Raw genomic sequence first — 20867 nt, forward strand, 5'->3', positions numbered from 1 at the left:
CATCTGTGGTTATAACTTTGGGGGAAACCACTAGCGTCCCTGTGTTTTTCATTCTTATAATGCACCTTTGCGGAAACAACGTAATGGTACTGTAGGCTATTTCAAGTCAATGGGTATGAATCGGTGATAGCCATGTCACAATAAATATGAGATCAAATTCAACATTGATATTTTCTTGTCAAAGGTGTAGGTAAACAGAAATAAAGGAGCAGGGCAGCCATCTACATAGTTACTTATCTACCGGTATGTAGACTTTATCATAGCTAGCATTTAATTCAAATGTTGACCCAACTCTGGCCGATACTCTGGTTGACAAAGCACATGTAGAAGGTAAAATCTGGTAAAATCATCCATACTTACATGAAACATCCATATTTACCATATTTCAAATTGTGTTTTGATATGGCATATAGTTGAAACCAGAGGAAGAGGCGAAGCCGCAGTAGATGCTATTGTTGACACTTTGGTAGGAGACGAGAATTATGTCATGTGACTCGACCGAAAATCCAAGCGCGCGACTTTTTCAACAACGTCCTTCCATTCATGTATTATCGCGGGGGACAACAATCAAACAGTGGCTACTGGCAAGGCTAGCTAGCTAGCTAGCACCTAAAACGTTTAAAACTAGTTAGCTAGCTATCTGTATCTGGTTGTAAAATTGTTTTGCGGGTAAATTATTAATGAATTTTGGTACGTGCTTTCAAATGGTATTTATAATGTCCATTTGTTAAATGTTGTGGGAAAAAAGAAAAGTCTGTTCTCTACTTGCTTGCTAGCTAACGCGTTAGCTAATAACGATCTTACTGGGATACATTTTTGCCAGCTCTCGACTCTAGCTACTTGTATACACAGGCCCATCCATGTTGATGGGATGCCAAGTGAGAGGAAGATAGCAAATAAAGGTAAGACAGAGAGTAAAAGTATTTATTTGTTTATTGATTTTCTGAAATCAGACCTGTTCAGTCAATTACGTCAGTTCGCGCACTTTCGCTTTTTTCCACAAGAGGGAGATCAAGAGCTGTTGTTGTTTGGGCACATAATACCCTGATACATTCATGTCTGTTGACTCCTTTGCCATTTTCCCAATTTCCATCAATGTTATGCTTATTTTATTAACTTGCTTATTGTTAATTATTTATCATAGGTAGAATGCAGTGTTCGGTCTTACTTGAACTACCTGTCAATCAAAAGTAGTGTGGAAGTGAAAATGTATGCACTCACTAACTGTAAGTCGCTCTGGATAAGAGCGTTTGCTAAATGACTAAAATGTAAATGTAAATGTAAAGTGGGTGCATGCAGCAGGAGACAACACCAACATATCTGGAATTCTCTGCTACAATGGTGGTCATCATGCTTCTATTTCTTAGAGAACCTCCATAAAGTAACTGTTCTATAAAGTGTGTGTGTGTGTGTGTGTGTGTGTGTGTGTGTGTGTGTGTGTGTGAGTGTGAGTGTGAGTGTGAGTGTGAGTGAGTGAGTGAATGAAAGGGAGAGTTCTTGTTGATGGTTGTGAGTGAAAGAGGGAGTTCTTGTTGATGGTTGTTGATCCAAGCACTGATAGGTTTTCATGTCAGCCCCACAAAAAAGTTTTACAGTTAATAATGTAATTCATACACAACTAATATGTATGTATTTGAATTATCATTATGCTAGTTATCTTATTTTATTTACTGCTTAAATTGGTTTAGCTGGTTGCATACTCACGGATGACCTCGACCTCCAAAACATTTACAGTAGCTGTGTGGAATGGATGGTATCGTAGCAATGCAGAAAGCGGCGGAAGTAACTGGGTTGCTGGCTATGGTTGCTCCTGCTAGTTGGTTTGGCGCCGGTGGAGGGAGTTATTCCTGCAGCAGTTCTTCCGGTCGGCATTTTGTTCTGCAAGAGAAGGAGGAGAGTCTGAGTGGATCCCTTTTATCACCGCGTCAATAGCCTTTCTGTTTTTCACATTTGATTGTTTTTCGAAACCAGTTGGAATTTACACTCATCTTCTGCCGGGGTTGGGGAAAAACCGGTGCAAGGACTGGTTATGGGAATGTTTGCCCCTCTCCAAGCATAGATGTTTGCAGTGAGAAGGAAGAACGAACCCTCCCGAACCGGATTATTGTTGTTATATTATTACTCGGAGGAGCTGTTCGAGCGATAGAACGGAGAGGGAGCTAGAGACACGGATCCAACCCCCTTGCAACCATTTCTTTTTATCAACACATCCAGAGGTAAATATGATTGTACAATATATATTTAGGAGCACAATAACAAAACAATTCCGATCGGCTACACGGGTGTTGTTTATATTCAGTGAAACTGGCTAGACGTTGTGGAATGCACGGATATGTGTTTTCTTCTATTCTTTTGCCTTGTATCCGCTCATAGGCGTCGGGTTGGGGTTACGCTTCCTCAGGCGAGTCCGAGGTCCAGTTAGCAAGCTAATAGGCCGATGTAGGCCATTGAAACGGAAAAATAAAATCCTAATCCGCACGCGCAATCTTGATAACAAACCAAAAGGGATGGTCATACGGTTGCAAAGGAATGATTATGTGTGGGCGAGTCAAAGCAAACATGGATTCGGTTGCAGTCTCGGTAGCTAACGTTAACTAGCTAGACATAGCTAACTTTTGTTAGCTATCTAGGGTTAGAATAATATAGCTAACTAGCTACAGTTTGTGCGTAGCGTTACCTAGCTAGGTACTTGTTAGCTATTTAGACAAAACTAACAAGTGTAACTACCACATTTTCTCAGCAGTGTAATGTTTTCTGACGTTTTATGCTGGAGTCAGATTTTCTGAGAAATAGGCTCTTGCTATCCAATGCTACACACTTGCTAGTGGCTAGTAGATTTTTGCAATGTCAACTAAACTGGTTGAAACGTTTGCCTAATAAGCTGTGCAAGTTTGCTATTCACCGTTTAGAAGCTACCAAATTGTACACGTTCAGCATAATTTACCTAATCGCATATAAAGTTATAGCTGCAGCTTTATTGTCGACCAAGTTATCTAGCTAACTACAATCTATCAAATGGAATCATCAGATACACCACAGAGATTTAACATAACAATAGGGTTAGAATAATATAGCTAACTAGCTACAGTATGTGCGTAGCGTTATCTAGCTAGTTCCTTGTTAGCGATTTAGACAAAACTAACAAGTGTAACTACCACATTTTCTCAGCAGTGTAATGTTTTCTGACATTTTATGCTGGAGTCAGATTTTCTGAGAAATAGGCTCTTGTTATCCAATGCTACACACTTGCTAGTGGCTAGTAGATTTTTGCAATGTCAACTAAACTGGTTGAAACGTTTGCCTAATAAGCTGTGCAAGCTTGCTATTCACCGTTTAGAAGCTACCAAATTGTACACGTTCAGCATAATTTACCTAATCGCATATAAAGTTATAACAATTTGTGATGAGACCACCCATTGTCTAGTTGATAACATGTTAAATATACCTATAGCTATTCCTTTTGCATTGGATTGGCTACTTCAACAAACTTTGATTCATTTATTTACAGGGAAATTAGCAATCTATCAATGTTGTAGATATTAATCTAACTTAAAAAATAAAATAAAAATTGATAAAGCCAATAAATATAGCCACCTTGCTTGGAAATCTTGCTAGATCATCAGGAAAAGGGTTGTAAAACACAAACATGAATACATCAGGGCTATGTTAGACTACTGCCTAGTTGATGAGAAGAAAGTTGATGAAATACATTGTACCCTAATTGGTGTTGGATGAGCAATTAGCTACCTACTGTATCTGACCGATTAGTGTTGCCAGAGAGAGACAGATGTGCGGCTATGTTGTCAGCCAGAGCAGCAGAGAGAATAATGATGTCTGTAATCATGAATCGAGCTTGTTGTCAAACTGTTATCCTTCAATCTGGGTGATCATAGTTATAGTATAGATGAGCTAACTAATTATGTGCACGTCTAGCTAACCTTACTGAAGTAGCAAGTCTCTGTTGCTAACAATGGTTAACCTCCCCGAGTGGCGCAGTGGTCTAAGGCACTGCATCGCAGTGCTAGCTGTGCCACTAGAGATCCTGGTTCGAATCCAGGCTCTGTCGTAGCCGGCCGCGACCGGGAGACCCATGGGGCGGCGCACAATTGGCTCAGCGTCGTCCAGGGTAGGGGAGGGAATGGCTGGCAGGGAGGTAGCTCAGTTGGTAGATCATGGCGTTTGCAACGCCAGGGTTGTGGGTTCGATTCCCACGGGGGGCCAGTATAAAAAAATACACACAAAAAAAAAAACTATTCAAAAAAATTATAATGTATGCACTCACTAACTGTAAGTCGCTCTGGATAAGAGCGTCTGCTAAATGACTAAAATGTAAATGTAAATGTAGACAATTATGCTTAGAAGGCAACATTAGCAAGTCAGCTCTCATTATCTCGCTTTTACTCTATTTTGCACTGCCCTGTAAATTGGTGCTGGTTGGTGCTGGTGAATGAAGTAACTGACTTGGTAACTTGTCTAAAGATTCAGACCTTACGGTCACTGATATCTACCTCTTCCCTGTAAGGTCTGAACGGCAGGCAGCCGTGATCAGAACACCGCGGAGACGGTGCGAGATATGGCTTGGACAATGTACCTCAATCCAGGGATGGGATTGTATCCAGAGAGGGCGCTGTACTCCTAATTATCCCAGTATTGAAAATGATACATAGAGATGAGAGAATACTGCTAGTTTTTAATTAAACTGCTGTTTTCATCAGCATGCTAGCTAATGCTAAAGCAGCCCATTTGATTTGACAACACTTCCAGTAGCTACTCAACCCAATGCTAGGTGTTGCATTTTCATGGAATCTAATGGGCTGCTATAGCATTAGCTAGCCTAGCATGCTGCCAAAAATTGCAGTTTAATTAAAAACTAGCAATATTCCAATCTTCTAGATTCACCATTCATCATTTCGGGATAATTAGGATTACAGTGACATATTCCATCCCTGGATTGAGGTTGATTTTCCCAGCCATATACCCCACCGGGCTCTGGCTGTCCACATTCTGGCATAGCACCTTTCTGACTAGAGAGAAGAAATTAACGGAAGTCGGATTCTGTCAAGGTGGTAACTAGCTAGCTAACTGGCTAGATGGCTAAGCATCACTGGGATAAAGCAGAAATACAATTCTACATCATTCAACTTTGCTATCAAGCTAGCTGGATGGCTAACTTGCCCCATGCTAGGCATGTAGCTCAGTAGGTAGATTGTGGTAGGCATGTAGCTGGCTAATGCTAGGCACTCGGGCTCCCGAGTGGCGCAGCGGTCTAAGGCACTGCATCTCAGTGCTGGAGGTGTCACTACAGACCCTGGTTAGATTCCAGGCTGTTTCACAATCCGGCCGTGATTGGGAGCCCCATAGGTCGGCGCACAATTGGCCCAGTGTCGTCTGGGTTTGGCCGGGGTAGGCCGTCATTGTAAATAAGAATTTGTTCTTAACTGACTTGCCTAGTTAAATAAAGGTAAACAAATAAATAATAATGTAGCTCAGTTGGTAGAGCATAGCGCTTGTAAGGCCTGGGTAATGGGTCTGATTCCCGGGACCACCATACTTAAAATGTATGCACGCATGACAGTAAGTCGCTTTGGTTAAAAGCGTCTGCTAAATGGCATGTATTATAAATGATGTTATAATATTAAATAGCTAGTGCTAGGTAGTTACCTAATAAAGCTTGTGTGCACACCGTAGCTAAATTAACAACCTCATTATTGATGCACTATGTTTACTAAGTAGCGCATGCAAATGATGGCAAAGATCATCCGTCTAAAACGTTGCCGGGAAGAGGACTTGCTTGCTAATGGCAATGTAGTATGTTGCTAGCTACTAGCTAGCACTTAATGCACTGATACAGTGTCTATCTTGACTTAACTTAGCTAGTTAAATGGCCAGTGTAGCTACTTTTTCAATGTTATCGAATTCATATACCTAGTACACATGAGCAAGCCAAATGACCCATTATCTGTGGAAAATGTCATGGCTATCCCATATGACTGAAATTTGTTTACAGCGTTTGCTTTTCATTTACCAACACAGTCTACACATACAAGCTGCAGGTGTGCTGTATTCACGTCAAATGTACTTGCAATAAAGTAGGTATAAAAGCTTTCAATAGACTAGTTGATTATGGGGAAATGTTACTGTTTGAATAATGTTTATTGACCAGAAAGAAACACATTAAAATAATAGTAACAACTGTAGTAGTAGGTCATTTCCCATGAGCACCAACATGTGAAGTTCATAGGAGCATATCAAATTGTGTGTCAAATGAAAGCTAAGAGTCTATATTCTGGAGAAATTAAGGCATATATACATTTTTCAACCATTTTCCATCCTAATCTTTTTCAATAAATCAAGGCTTTGATTTCTGGTCAAACTGTTGGAAAGGGGGTTTTAGACAACACCTACCAGAAAAAATCTTAAAAGGTATTAGAAATACATAAAAACACCATCATGTTGAAGTAAAGATCCCTGCCAACTAATATCAACACTTTTCTGCCTTGCATTGTGCCTTGAAATTCGGTGACCAAAAACCCACATATCTTTAAGATATCAAAAAATGTCTCTCCCTCATGAGGAGGGAGGATAATGAAAGTTCACAGAAGTAACAAGTAAAGGTAGACCTGTTTTTACTGATATCAATTTTGTTTATGAATTATTAAGTGATTAAAACTTTAAAAATTCCGTTACCAAATCGGTAACGGAATTTCAGAAAATGTGGTAATGGAATTTATGCCATTGAATTGGCTACAATAGGAAATCATAGTAGTCACAAACCACAGTTGGGTTCACAAGTTTGGACACTAGAGTACAGTAAAGAAAAGCAGAGTATAGTTCAGTACAATACAGTGGAGTTCAGTACAGTACACAGTAGAGCACACTAGAGTTGAGTACACTATAATGTACTGAACTGTATTGTACTCTACAGTACTGCACTATACTTTACTGAGCTCTACTGTGCTGTACTTTGATGTCCAAACTTGTGTAACATAGACGTCTATGATTGGTTCAGATGTGGTATGGTTAGGACCAAATTTGGTCTTGTTTGGGTGCAGAGCTCATTAGAATAATAGCCAGTGTGTAGAATAATACCCAAATATGCAAAGGAGGATATAGCATATTTCTACCTTTGTGTACCTATTCAGGATACATCAACATGAAGAGAATGACATTCATATTTATAATTATGCATTTCTGTTAGGGCTGACCCCATTTAGTCTACTGGTCGATTGTTTGGTCGATAGGCTGTTGATCGACTGAGATTTCTTTAGTCGAGCAGCCACAACTATATATATACAGTTGAAGTCGTAAATTTACATACACTTAGGTTAGAGTCATTAAAACTCGTTTTTCAACCACTCCACAAATTTCTTGTTAACAAACTATAGTTTTGGCAAGTCGGTTAGGACATCTACTTTGTGCATGACACAAGTAATTTTTCCAACAATTGTTTACAAACAGATTATTTCACTTATAATTCACTGTATCACAATTCCAGTGGGTCAGACTTTTACATACACTAAGTTGACTGTGCCTTTAAACAGCTTGGAAAATTCCAGAAAATTATGTCATGGCTTTAGAAGCTTCTGATAGGCTAATTGACATCACGGTGAAGCACGGGGGTGGCAGCATCATGCTGTGAGGGTGCTTTGCTGCAGGAGGGACTGGTGCACTTCACAAAATAGATGGCATCATGAGGAAGGAAAATTATGTGGATATATTGAAGCAACATCTCAAGACATCAGTCAGGAAGTTAAAGCTTGATCGCAAATGGGTCTTCCAAATGGACAATGACCCCAAACATACTTCCAAAGTTGTGGCAAAATGGCTTAAGGACAACAAAGTCAAGGTATTGGAGTGGCCATCACAAAGCCCTGACCTCAACCCTATAGAAAATGTGTGGGCAGAACTGAAAAAGCATGTGCGAGCAAGGAGGCCTACAAACCTGACTCAGTTACACCAGCTCTGTCAGGAGGAATGGGCCAAGATTCACCCAACTTATTGTGGGAAGCTTGTGGAAGGCTACCCAAAACATTTGACCCAAGTTAAACAACTTAAAGGCAATGCTACCAAATACTAATTGAGTGTATGTAAACCTCTGACCCACTGGGAATGTGATGAAAGAAATAAAAGCTGAAATAAATCATTCTCTCTACTATTATTCTGATATTTCACATTCTTAAAATAAAGTGGTGATCCTAACTGACCTAAGACAGGGAATTTTTTACTATTTAATGTCAGGAATTGTGAAAACTTTTAAAGTTTAAAAGTATTTGGCTAAGGTGTATGTAAACCTCCGACTTCAACTGTATTTTCTCACGGCGCACTAGACAGCCATCTGATTCGTGCCTATTTCAGTGGACTAATCCATTGCTGAGGCCGCGGAGATAGCACAGTCCATCACTCTATGACATATGCTACTGAAATTGTATATGGTTATATTATGTAAGAACAATGGTGCAACACTAATTGCACTAATTATTTTATAACAAATGCGGTTTTCCCCACATTGGATAGAGGTCGCTGTCTGCGGTTCTGAAACAATCTTCAGTGCGCTGGGCTCCTTTTCCTAGACCATGTTGCTGTGTGCATAATAGCAAAGTTAACCAGCAGATTGGTGTTGAGAACAATGCGGTGGAGGCAGCAGCGGAGTGAGGAGATTTAATTGTCTAAGAAAAGTGTGGAAAGAGGAAACCCAACCTAATTTGGTCTGTAATAAATAGCCTAACTGTTAAATGTGCCTGGCTTTATAAATCATCCATATATATCTACAGAAATAAGATGGATTCTGCTTCTGTTGCCTGTTTGAGTTTTTTTAATAGCATATTGATTCCGTGAGCTCCAAGCCTCACGCAACTGCAACATGTCAGATAAAGCAATTTCACAAGTTTTTTAAATCTTTGCTATGCTGTAATACATTTTTTTTCTCTCGTTAGAACAGACTCTCTTGTATAGGCTGCTTTTAATTTATTTAGTGTTGTTTACACTGTTCCAAATGGTCAGAAAGATAATCAAATTGTAATCGGGGCCTAAAATTAACACCGCCACTTATGCGGGTAGATTTTGGCATTGGGGGTAAAAGGTCTATTTCACCAGCCACGTTGGCGGGTGGTCAGGGCTCTACAGTGCGAGCATTTCACTCGCATTTCTGATTAAAAATAGTCAAGTATGATCACATTTATAGTAAAATAAATGCTACAGTAGCTGTTTTTAAGGTATTTCCGCTGTTTAGTTTCATAGCTGGTAAATTAATTGCGCAAGATCAAAGAAGCACAAATTCTATATAGCCTATTCCACCTCGCGCTGCAACACTGCCTGGCTGGGGGCTGTGCGCAAGTGAAGAGCTAAGTGAAATATTCATTTTCAGAAGCGCTGCGCACAGCTTGTGTGTCTTGACTATTTACATTGTTTTGTTTACAAGCTATGTTTTTTTTCTATGTTTGAGTTTCAACTGCTAGGGAAGAGAAGACAACGTTTGTACTAGTCAGACTCAATCTCACAGGCACAAGCATGACTCGAGTCCCGCTACCACAGTAACTCTCGCCCTTAAAGGGGCAGGTTAATATTTTTGTCTCATCTGATATTTTGGTTTAAAGTCTCAGGTCACAAAAAATATACTACATTACTTCTTAATAGTAATACATGTATTGTTTTAGAAACATTACAAAGCATGCTCATCTATTTATTGTGTGTTTTCTTGGTGTAATTTTAGCGGGGGGTAGGGGGAATTTGACTGGTACAAAATCAGTGGCTGGTAGATTTTGAAGTCTACCTGCCACAGTGGCTGGTGGACCACAAAATAAATTTTATGCACCTGTTTGTCGCACACAATAAACACACAGCTCTCGCTCCTATACCCTCCTTTTCTTGATCTCCTTATTGTTATTATTACAATTATTATTATGATCATCAATATAATAATAAGTAATGTCATTAGTAGGCTTAGTATAGTAGCCTTGTATAACCACCATCGAGCTGTATGGCCTAAGAGGGCCTCCTACTTAGGCCTATATTTCAATATATAGGCTACTGTATCAACCATTCATTCGTTCATGTCATCACACAGCATACAAGTCATTCATGTTTTGAAATGCAATCAAGTATTTTAGTTTACAAATGAAATAAGGGATCCTCTAATAATTAGCCTAAACAATAAATAAACTGCAACACGTCATCAAATTGCATTCACGAATGCCTGCAACTGTTTCTATTCTTTGCAGAAATAAAGGCTGACATTTTTTTATCTCGTTAGAACAGACTCTCTGGAACACTTAATTTATTTAGCATTATTTACACTGTTCCAAAATATTTGTATCTAACTGCACCTGTTTGGCACACATAATACGCACGCAACGCTTGCTCCTATACCCTCCTTCTTTTTCTTGATCTCCAGTGGCTTCCACAACTAAGTCAAATGTCTTCCACACTTCGGACTTCCCCTTTCCCTCCTGAGCAACCAGTAAACATTCCCCTGTTTCGAGTTTCTTTTTCACGTCCTCCGCATCCATTATATGCTGTCACGTGTTACAGTGTTGGAGTTTGTTATAACCATTTTATTTATGTGATTATGATATGCTATATGTCAAGCCCTATTGTCCATGTCCATGCGATGCATACATGTGTCACGTACAGAGATCAAGGGTTGAGGGAATAAGGAAGAAACTAAAAATGCCTGTAATTATGTTGCAGCTTCAGCACCACAGACAGCGCAATAAACACTGTTGCTGTACCTGCTCGCTGCAGCAGGGAGGAGAGCGAGGCAACGAGTGCCAGTCACACAGGCACTCACTGTAAAAAAATTAAATTACACCGTCCGAGCCCGGCCCAAATAAATTCCCCTCGGGCTCCCTCAAGTAATTTGTGTGTCTTAATTATTTAATCAAACAGTGTGTTTAAAGTATCAGACAAGCTCAGTGCATATAGTTGATTTTATTAAAAGACAGGGTGTGTTTATATATGGAAAAAGACACTATCAATTGGTCGAAAGAACAGACGACTTTCGGTCGACCAAGATTTTTGTTGTTGTTGGGGACATCCTTGAATTCTTTGTAGTACAGATCAGGGACCCATGATTACATTATGTTACTGCAATTCTGTTACCATGTGTAAATCCAGTTCACTTACTCTAGTTCAATAACCAAAGGAGATTTTTTCAAAGCCATTGTGTCATGTGATAGCTGACACCCCATTCTTTCTGCAGACATCGTTGAATCTTAATTCGGAGCAGATATTTTACACGTTTTTGGAAAACATTGACAAATTTAAAAAAGGGAGATTTTACCGAAATTCTGTTACCAAACTTTGCATCTGCACAGTTATTCCAGTAAATGTGTTTTTGTAAAATGTTCAGTGTAAATTGTTAAAAGTAGTCCTTGTGCAGGGAGTTGTATTGTTTGTTAAACTTTGAAATCAATGTTTTTTGTTTGGCATACATTTGAAGTGGAAAATCTCAGCGCAATTCCGTTACCATGGAATTGCCCAGTAGCTACCTGCAATTTCACAGTTAGGGAGCATATCTGTTAAATTTTTTTCCTGATTCTGTTTACCCCCCCCCCCCCCCCCCCAAATCCGTTTTCTCAGTTGTATTTTTCCATGTTACAGTTTTTCCCATTTTTTTCAGGTGTTCTTGCTAAAAATCACACTTTAATAGAAAAGGTAGACAACAATGCCAAGTGCACAACAATGCTTGAATCACATCAGGAGACCACTTTTGAGGTCTGGGAAAAAACGAAGACATTTAGATTTTTGGGTGTAGTTACCCTTTAATTCAACTGTGCACCAACCTGAGACGGTTGTTTGGTAAGCGATGTTTCTGTAGCACTTGTGATTGAGAAGGTTTTTGGAAAGCAGTTCCATCTACCAGAAGGCTGTTGTTGTTACATTAACATCATCACTAATGGCTACACAAAGTGGTAGACAAACGCGCACACACAGACAGGGGCCTTTTCTCAATTGGATTTGCTCATCTCCTGCGTCCTCTCTCCGACCTCTCTCGTCTCCTTTTGAAAAAGGTCAAAGGTAATCGAAGAGAGGCGATGAGGAGAAGGAACGCGGACGGAAGTGCGCTTGTTTGAAATCTTCTCCACTCGCGGGTCATCAGGCAAATTACGTTTACAGGGGTGGATCACAAAATAAATATTTAAAGTAATAAAAACTAATGAAGTTAGTTGTGCAAGACATTTTATAGATAAAACGATAAGTAGCATATTTCTTTTTAAACGTGTGAATGGTTTTCTCCAATACAATAATAATTCAAAGGGGGTGTGGCAGATATCAAAACTCTTCAGCGGTAGGATACACTTTATAGGGCCCTACATATAAAGGCAAGTGTTTTCAAGAAGATCCTGCTGCGCCAGAGGAATTGCCTTCCTTCCCTCAACCAGATAATCCTTTATGCTGCTTGCTCGCCCACCTTCCAACCCAACCAGCACAGCTATAGAGTGACCATGAGCATTTGGGGCCGGAAAGGGGTAGCTGTTTTCATTTAAGCATGCATGGGTTCACACCTCTTTCTAGGATTATCAAGGTACTACCCCGGTAACCACTGATAATAGACCTGTGCCATGTCACATCATCTAGGCCTATTGCTATGTGTTGCTGTTCCTGGTCTCTACTGTCAGTCTTGTGTTGATCATGCTGTAGGGGTAGAATTACTCCTCTAGTTGCCTTCTCTGACAGTGGCTCCCTTGTCGGTGGGCAAGGATAATAGTAGTGAATTATAATGAGATGTTCAGTCCAACTGCAAAAAGTGCACACTCTTTTTAAATGCACTGCAGTTCACTCAGTCCTAATGAAAAACATTATCGGCATGCTTCAGTTTAGCGCATAAGTTCAGAACGCTCCCAAAGCCATTGCATTATCAGTAGGAAAGGATCTGACTATATTTTGTAAGGGCTGTTTTGTTACTTGTCAGAGTAAGGGCACCACGAGTACTGTACTCGGATTTCTTCAATTCCTTCTCCCCACTGATGCATGTCTGCTAATGTGTTGTACTAGTGTGTTTGCTCTGGCAGCCATTGACCAATTTCCCCATGTAGCCAATTTCCCCATGCGCACAACAAGTAGCCTATTTCCCCATGCACACAACAAGTAGCCTATTTCACCATGCGCACAACAAGTAGCCTATTTTACTCCACATGCGAGTTCATGAATTTATAGTTCTATTGCTGCTGCTTCCATAATGGAATATGCCTAGGTCATGTTTATAATGCAAGTAAAACCTTGAGCTGCTGCCTGAGTGAAAGTTGTCAGTGAGTGCTATATGAGCTTTATAACCTTGTACTAACCAGTTTAACCCTCTGCAGATGTTGCTACCCTTGTATCCTGTTGCACTACTCTCAAACTCGTGTCAATACCCTCAGCCTTGGCTGAACTATAGTGCTTAATTGATGTAAACCCATTAGTTCATCCCTGATGATTCTTGCTCCGTCACTTTGACTTTTGATATGAAAGCCCCTGATTCTATTTTCACCAAGGCTTTGGTTTAACATGCTCTGGCTCTTTTGAGCACAGTGTTGCACATTGAGGAGCATTGTGTGATATTGTGAATTGGCCATCTCTCATTGCCGCTGGCTGTTCTAATGAAGCCCTCTCTGTTCTGCAGCGGTTGGGAGATGTGAGGAACAGTCGGAGAGCGACGACATTGAGCAACCTGTGCATCGACACGACTCCCCCACCCCCATCTTCAGCATGAATGGGGATATGCCTCATGTTCCCATTACTACTCTTGCTGGGATCGCTAGCCTTACAGACTGTAAGTATTACACTGCCACTCACACATTTACTGATATGGCGGATACCTGGAAAGCAAGTGAAAAGATGCTAGTGGGGCCAAGCTATTTTTGATATACTGAGTCTACTGACATTTATTCCTGCTGCAAGCTTTGATGGTACATCGGCAAAATAGATCTTTAGTATACAATGCTGTTTTCAAAATGTATACAATCCTTTAAACAATAATACATCTCATAAAGTCACAACCATTTTGCTTGCTTTATGGTCAGTGCTGCCTGCCACAAAGCTAATTTATTGGTATTTAGATTATTAATTAACCAAGTTAGCCTGATTTGAATTGAGCTTGTTTGATTGCTCCTTTTTTCTTCTTGTAATAAAGCATTAACGTTCACTGCATGAATATTACAGTCTTGGTATTTAGGACACTCCAACAACTGAGTATGATTGATGGTACTTTTCCATAGCCCTTGCTTTAGAATTGCATTGGTAGTGCAATGTGATGTATAGTGCCCATATCAGAAAGTATCCACCTGTGCACATTTTGTTGCCTTTGTGCCTCGACTTTCAATGCAATAAATTACACAGTGGTTAAGTGTCCAAGCCTGGATGGAAATGTCTCTGGGTTACAAATCTAGGCAAATATTCTGTGCATGCGTGGCACGTGTTTACATTGTTTGTGGCCATTCGCCTGAGTTTGACAGTTCACAAACACAAGGTTGTAGCTAGTTACCCAGTAGCTAGGTAGCTTGAATACAGATATGACCTCTGACGAAGAGCCATGAGGCTGAAACGTTGGCACAAACTAAACAAGTGACTTTGCATGTAGAGTGTGCCAGGGCATCTTTTCTTTGAATTATTATTCAACATTTCCTATCCACCTGCCAAACAATCCCTAGATGTGAATTTCACTTTTAGGTTTTTGTCCTGCAAATAGGTGGATTTCTTTCTCAGCGTAAGGTCTTTATCAGACTGCAGAAGGATTTCCTCTATTATTTTGCCTCTGCTTTGCTCTTTTCATTTTCTTTTGATCCTGCCAAGTTTACCGATAACAAGCATACCCATTATATGATGCAGCCACCACCAGAGGTGTGGACTAGAGTCACATGACTTGGACTCGAGTCTGACTGGAGTAAAAAAAAAACGTGCAACAGATTGGCTTGTGAAACACACACTCGGCCCTCTAATTGGACCAGCAAACTGTCAATCAACACAGGTCTGGTGAGCTAGCCAACAGATTGGTGATTTGCTGTACAGCGCAAACGTCAAATTGTAGGGAGAGAGGATTGCCGTAAATGGGTAACACTTTATTTGGATACTCCATCTGTAGATGCTCTACAGGCTATCACTAACATTTCAACTAACTATCTACTAGCCCTAGCCCTAACCTTAACTCTTACCCTAACCCTTACCCTAACCCTTATTCTAAACCTAAGCTTTACCCTAACAAGCAGTTGCTTATCAACAGGTAGTTTGTTGATAGTATCCTTCTGTCTTTAATATTCTTGGTGATGAAGAATACTAAAGACATGCTCCGCAACTTTGGCAACTAGTAAGTCTTTTTTTAAATCTCCCGCTTTGGTCTGGATGTGCCAATGTGTCGTTCATACATGTGCATAATCTATTAGCAGAATTACTGTCTTATCTCAATTAGCCACAAGTACACGTACATAAAGCCAGCCAAATAGAAAAAGTAGTCAGCCAGGCACCCCGGGCCAGGGTGCGGGGTCTTTGCCTCCAAGGGTTCAAAATGTTTTGCCTAAGTAGCTCTATTTTGGTGGCCTCTGGTACATTCTAATTCCATCCAAATAGGCTACATAGAGAAATGATTGAATCATTATTTACCTCCCAGATTAGAATAATTAGTTGGGGTATTATGTAGAAAGACATGACTTTACAATTTAAATTACCCAAAAAATATGAATTCAATGTATTGTTGGTTGTTTTGGATATTGTCTAGGCCTATATGATCAGGACTATTGTAAACCTTTTTTAAAACATTTGATCTGTCTTCTCTTGAGATTAAAGTCTTATTTACAGTTTTACTGCAAGATATGAATTGCCACAATAATGTTTGCTCTTCAAATTATGTAATTTATTAAAACTGAAAAAGGAACTATGTAGCCCACATTATCGTGAAAAATATATATACACATTTATTTTCACCTTTATTTAACTAGGCAAGTCAGTTAAGAACAAATTCTTATTTAAAATGACGGCCTACATTAAAGGTTAAATATAAAAAAATAAAAGGGTTATGTCAGTCTTAAGTATTATCTCTTTCTAATTTACATAGCCTAAATTAATGACAAATTATCATTTAGGTAGGGCCCTATAAAATAAATGTTTTGCCTGATTCAGTTTTGTTCTTTCCAAAATTCTGTTTTTTCCATTGAGTGTATCCAGGTTTTCACTCTCAAAATCACACTTTTTAAAATAGAACATCCAATGTTGTTGTTTTTCTAAGTCCACAACAATGCTTAAACCACATTAGGAGATCATTTTTGAGGTCTGGAAAAAATCTGGGAAATTTAGATTTTTGGATGTAGTTACCCTTTAATTCAAGTGGGCACCTAGCACAAGAGGCTGTTGTTTAGCAGTGTTTTTGTAGCGCACATGATGGTAGAGTTTGCAAAGTAAATACCCACTGGATTGATGAAAATAATCATTATATTATTCTGCCAGGTAAGCATAGGCTACTTTGTAGTTAATTTAATTTAAGGTTTTTGGGAAAGCCTTTCCATTTACCAGAAGACTGTTTTCATTAGCATCATCGATTAACGGCTACACAAAGTGGGAGACACGCACACCACACACAGACAGGGGCATTCTTGTTGCCTCTTTAGAAAGTTGCAGGAAATACGAATCACCTGATGCGTTCTGTTCATGTCTTATGATAAACCTGGGCAAATGTAATACATTTTCAATACATTTACAGTGCCTTCAGAAAGTATTCACACCCCTTTACTTTTTCCACATTTTGTTGTGTTACAGCCTGAATTTAAATTAAACTGAGATTCTGTGTCACTGATCTACACACAATACCCCATAATGTCAAAGTGGCATTTCGTTTGTAGAATTTTTTTTTTTATTAATAAAAAATGAAAAGCTGAAATGTATTGAGTGAACAAGTATTCAACCCATTATGTTATGGCAAGGCGAAATACGTTCAGGAGTAAAAATGTGCTTAACAAATCACATAATAAGTTGCATAGACTCATTCTGTGTTCAGTAATAGTGGTTAACATGATTTATGAATGACTACCCCTTCTCTGTACCCCACACATACAATTATCTGTAAGGTCCCTCAATCGAGTAGTGAATTTCAAGCACAAAGACCAGGGAGGTTTTTCAATTCCTTGCAAAGAAGGGCACCGATTGGTAGATGTGTAGAAAATAATCCTTGCTAGTAGATAGCGCAATGACTGGAAGTCTATGGGTAACGCTAGTAGGCAAAACTACCTCTAACTTCCTTCATACTTGACACAGAGACATAAAAATGGTATCCATGAGTTCATCTGACTCTGGGGAACTAGAAAATGGGCCTCGTTGACAAAATCCCGAAGTATCCCTTTAAGTAACACTGCAAAAAATTGGCTAAGACATTGACTTTTTGTCCTGAATACAAGCGTCATATTTGGGGCAAATACAACACATCATTGAGTACACTCTTCCTATTTTCAAGCATGGTGGTGGCTGCATCATGTTATGGGTATGCTTGTCATCGGCAAGGACTAGGGAGTTTTTTAGGATGAAAATAAACTGAATAAGGGCCTCCCGAGTGGCGCAGCAGTCTAAGGCACTGCATCGCAGTGTTGCGGCGTCACTACAGCCTGGGGTTCGATCCGGCCGTGACCGGGAGTCCCATAGGGCGGCGCACAATTGGCCCAGCGTCGTCCGGGTTAGGGGAGGGTTTGGCTGGGGGGGCTTTACTTGGCTCATCGCGCTCTAGCGACTCCTTGTGGCGGGCCGGGCGCCTGCAGGCTGACTTCGGTCGTCAGTTGAACAGTGTTTCCTCCGACACATTGGTGCAGCTGGATTCCGGGTTAAGCCAGCGGGTGTTAAGAAGCGCGGTTTGGGGTGGTCATGTTTCAGAGGACGCATGACTCGACCTTCGCCTCTCCCCAGCCCGTTGGGGAGTTGCAGCGATGAGACAAGATCGTAATCACGAAATTGGGGAGGAAAAGGGGGTAAAAATTACAAATAAATAATAATTAAGAAACTGAATACAGCTAAGCACAGGCAAAATCCATTCAGTCTTCTTTCCAACAGACACTGGGAGCAAAATGTACCTTTCAGCAGAACAATATCATAAAACACAACGCCAAATCTACACTGCAGTTGCTTACCAAGACGACATAAAATGTTCCTGAGTGACCTAGTTAGTTTTGACTTAAATCAGCTTGAAAATCTATTGCAAGACTTGAAAATGGCTATGATCAGCAACCAACTTCACAGAGCTTGAACAGTTGGAAAAAAAATTATGGGCAAATATTGTACAATCCAGGTGTGCAAAGCTCTTAGAGACTTACCCCAAAAAACGTACAGCTGTAATCGCTGACAAATGTGTTTCTAACATGTATTGTTTCCGGGGGTTGAATACTTATCTAATCAAGATATATTAATGGATTATTTTTCATTAATTTTTAATAAATGTTAGAGTATTTTGTGTAGATCGTTGACCAAAAATGACAATTATATCCATTTGAATCCCACTTTGTAACACAGCAAAATGTGAAAAAAGTCAAAGGGTGTGAATACTTTCTGAACGCACTGTAGTTGATTCCCTACTAAGGTCGATACATTTTTGAATATTGTTGAATTCCGTTTTAATGCCTGCATTCCGCAAGGGCCCTAATTATCATATTTGGACCAGAATGAGGCTCTCCACAACTTATAGTTCCTGCAGTGATGATTCACCATCTTCATTGAATGCTTTCAAAAGTTATCTGCAGATAATCGCCAAAAAGCCTAGGCCTACCAGTAGCCTATGCAAATTAGGGAGCCAAATGAACGGCTCTCTCACCGATGCGATTTGGTAGGCTACACTGACTTGACGAGACGAGAGTCAATCACTTTAGCGTCACTATATGGCAAGCCCCGACATCCTAGGATAGGAAACCTAAGAAATCATTTTGTTTACTTGTTCTGATGCAACCAACCACAGCGCACACCAGTTTTACTGGGAGGGGGGAACAGACATCAGACTGCGTTTCCCTGTCCTCATTCGCTTTGTGACTGGCAGGCGCCTATCCTATCAATAGATTGCAAGAAGATGCATATCATTCATTCTAGAGGGAGAGGGTTCGACGGACTAGCGAAGTATACGTTTCTAAATTAAAAGTAGCCTAGTTAATATGAAGTGGAAAATTAGCTGGCTGAAAATGTGTCCGTTACTGGCTGATTAGCCTACGGACGGTGCTTATGGAAAACACTGAGTTTGAAACCGACTCTTTACTGGAAGCTGTGCTGCGCCAATTTCCCCCACGTGGGCCAGCCCCCTAGCAATTATAGTTCCAGCCAATGAGCTTCATCCCCTCACCATTTGAGTGGCAGCTAGCAAGATGCACACACAGCGGAGTGCGAGAGGGAGAGAGAGCAATGTCGTGGTGCACATATCTGCACATACTGTGTGTGACATAGTATGCAATTGTCTGGGACCACTTTTGGCTCGCGAGCACTACTTTCAGAACTACTCACTAAAAAGTATACAAAAGTGTCGGAGAATCTCTTTAAGTGTTTACTTTCCAAGGTCACCAGCAATGGGGCATCAAGCAAAAATTACTAGCATAGGCCTACTGGTCTTTTGGTATGTCAAAATCGCTTGAAATTGATAATATACTTATGAAGCTTACATTTGTAATTTGTTAAAAGTAATTATTAAATAACCAAAATGTGTTGTAGACAAAATAATGAAAAGGGATGTCTGGTAGGCTCAATAAATAGACAAAGATTTGTAGTTGAACAAGTCATATAGATGTTTTATTTTACTTTACTTTAAAAAAAAACATGTGACTCGACTTGACTCGCTCTTAGAATGCACAACTTGGACTTGACTCGAGACTTGACCTGTTCTACTTGGGACTCGACTTGGGACCCTTTTTAGAGCTAGAATAGATTTTGTACCCAATGTTTTGATTCTTACCAAATATGTTGTCTTCTAGTGTGAAAACACCCTTAAACTATGGATGGTTTTATGCAGTAATGTGTAGTGTTGGATTTACCTCTAACTTAATACTTTGCATTTAGGTTGTACAATGTATTTGTTTCTAATATAATTTGGAAGGAGGCTTTTCAGTATATGCTTCCTTATTTAGTGAAACCAATATCGGGGATGTTGTTGATCCATGCCAGGGTCCAATCTTAACTTATTTTCTTTCTGGCCCGGTCAGGCCAGTTGGCCAAGAATGTACTGTCCCAAACAGAATTTCTACTGGCCCAGACATGGTGTAGTTTTTTTAATGCATTGGGGTCATGCAGGGCCTATAGCAGCGTTTCCGAAACTTGGTCCTGGGGACCCCAAGGGGTGCACATTTATTTTTTTGCTCTAGCACTACACAGCTGATTCAAATAATCAACTAATCATCGAAGTTTGATTATTTGAATCAGCTGTGAAGTGCTAGCGCAAAAACCAAAACGTGCACCCTTTGGGGTCCCCAGGACCAAGTTTGGGAAACACTGGCCTATAGGTTGGCATGCATCTCTCTATATTCAGCTATTAAAGACATTCTCCGTTACTTTGGCGATTTAGAAAAAATGTGTTTAACCTCCCGCTTTGGGCTGGATGTTTCAATGTGTAGTTTATACATGCATAATATATGAGCAGAATTAACTGTCTTACCTCAATTAGCCACGAAATCCCTAGTTTAAAAGCAACTGTTTCCCTACATTTCCCCTCATGTGGGCCATCCCCCTAGCAATTTGAGTTCCAGCCAATGAGCTTCAGACCCTCGCATTTGAGTTACCGCTAGCAAGAGGCCTGTCCAGCGTTATCCAATGAGGTAGCAGGGCAGGCCAAACACCACAGCAGAGTTTAATTTTGTAAATCACTTTTCGTAAAATAAATAACCTCAGTGAGTGGATTATTGTGCGTTTCTTTTTGCTCTGGACAGTTCGCGTGTGCTGTGTGAAGGCATCAA

At 40.1% G+C, this 20867-nt stretch overlaps 1 protein-coding gene across 1 annotated transcript in view; it reads left to right on the top strand.

Moving 5' to 3' along the window:
• Nucleotides 1-1875: 1875 nt before the first annotated feature.
• Nucleotides 1876-20867, top strand: part of LOC311128501 (nipped-B-like protein B) — a 45173-nt gene continuing 26181 nt past the window's right edge. Inside the window, exons 1-2 of the mRNA XM_084160686.1 lie at nt 1876-2216; nt 13601-13750. Coding sequence (XP_084016812.1) covers nt 13687-13750 — 64 coding nt within the window. The 5' untranslated portion in view covers nt 1876-2216; nt 13601-13686. The remainder of the gene's footprint in view (nt 2217-13600; nt 13751-20867) is intronic.

Source organism: Coregonus lavaretus, assembly GCF_964263955.1.
Source record: "Coregonus lavaretus genome assembly, chromosome: 4".
Taxonomy (NCBI): Eukaryota; Metazoa; Chordata; class Actinopteri; order Salmoniformes; family Salmonidae; genus Coregonus; species Coregonus lavaretus.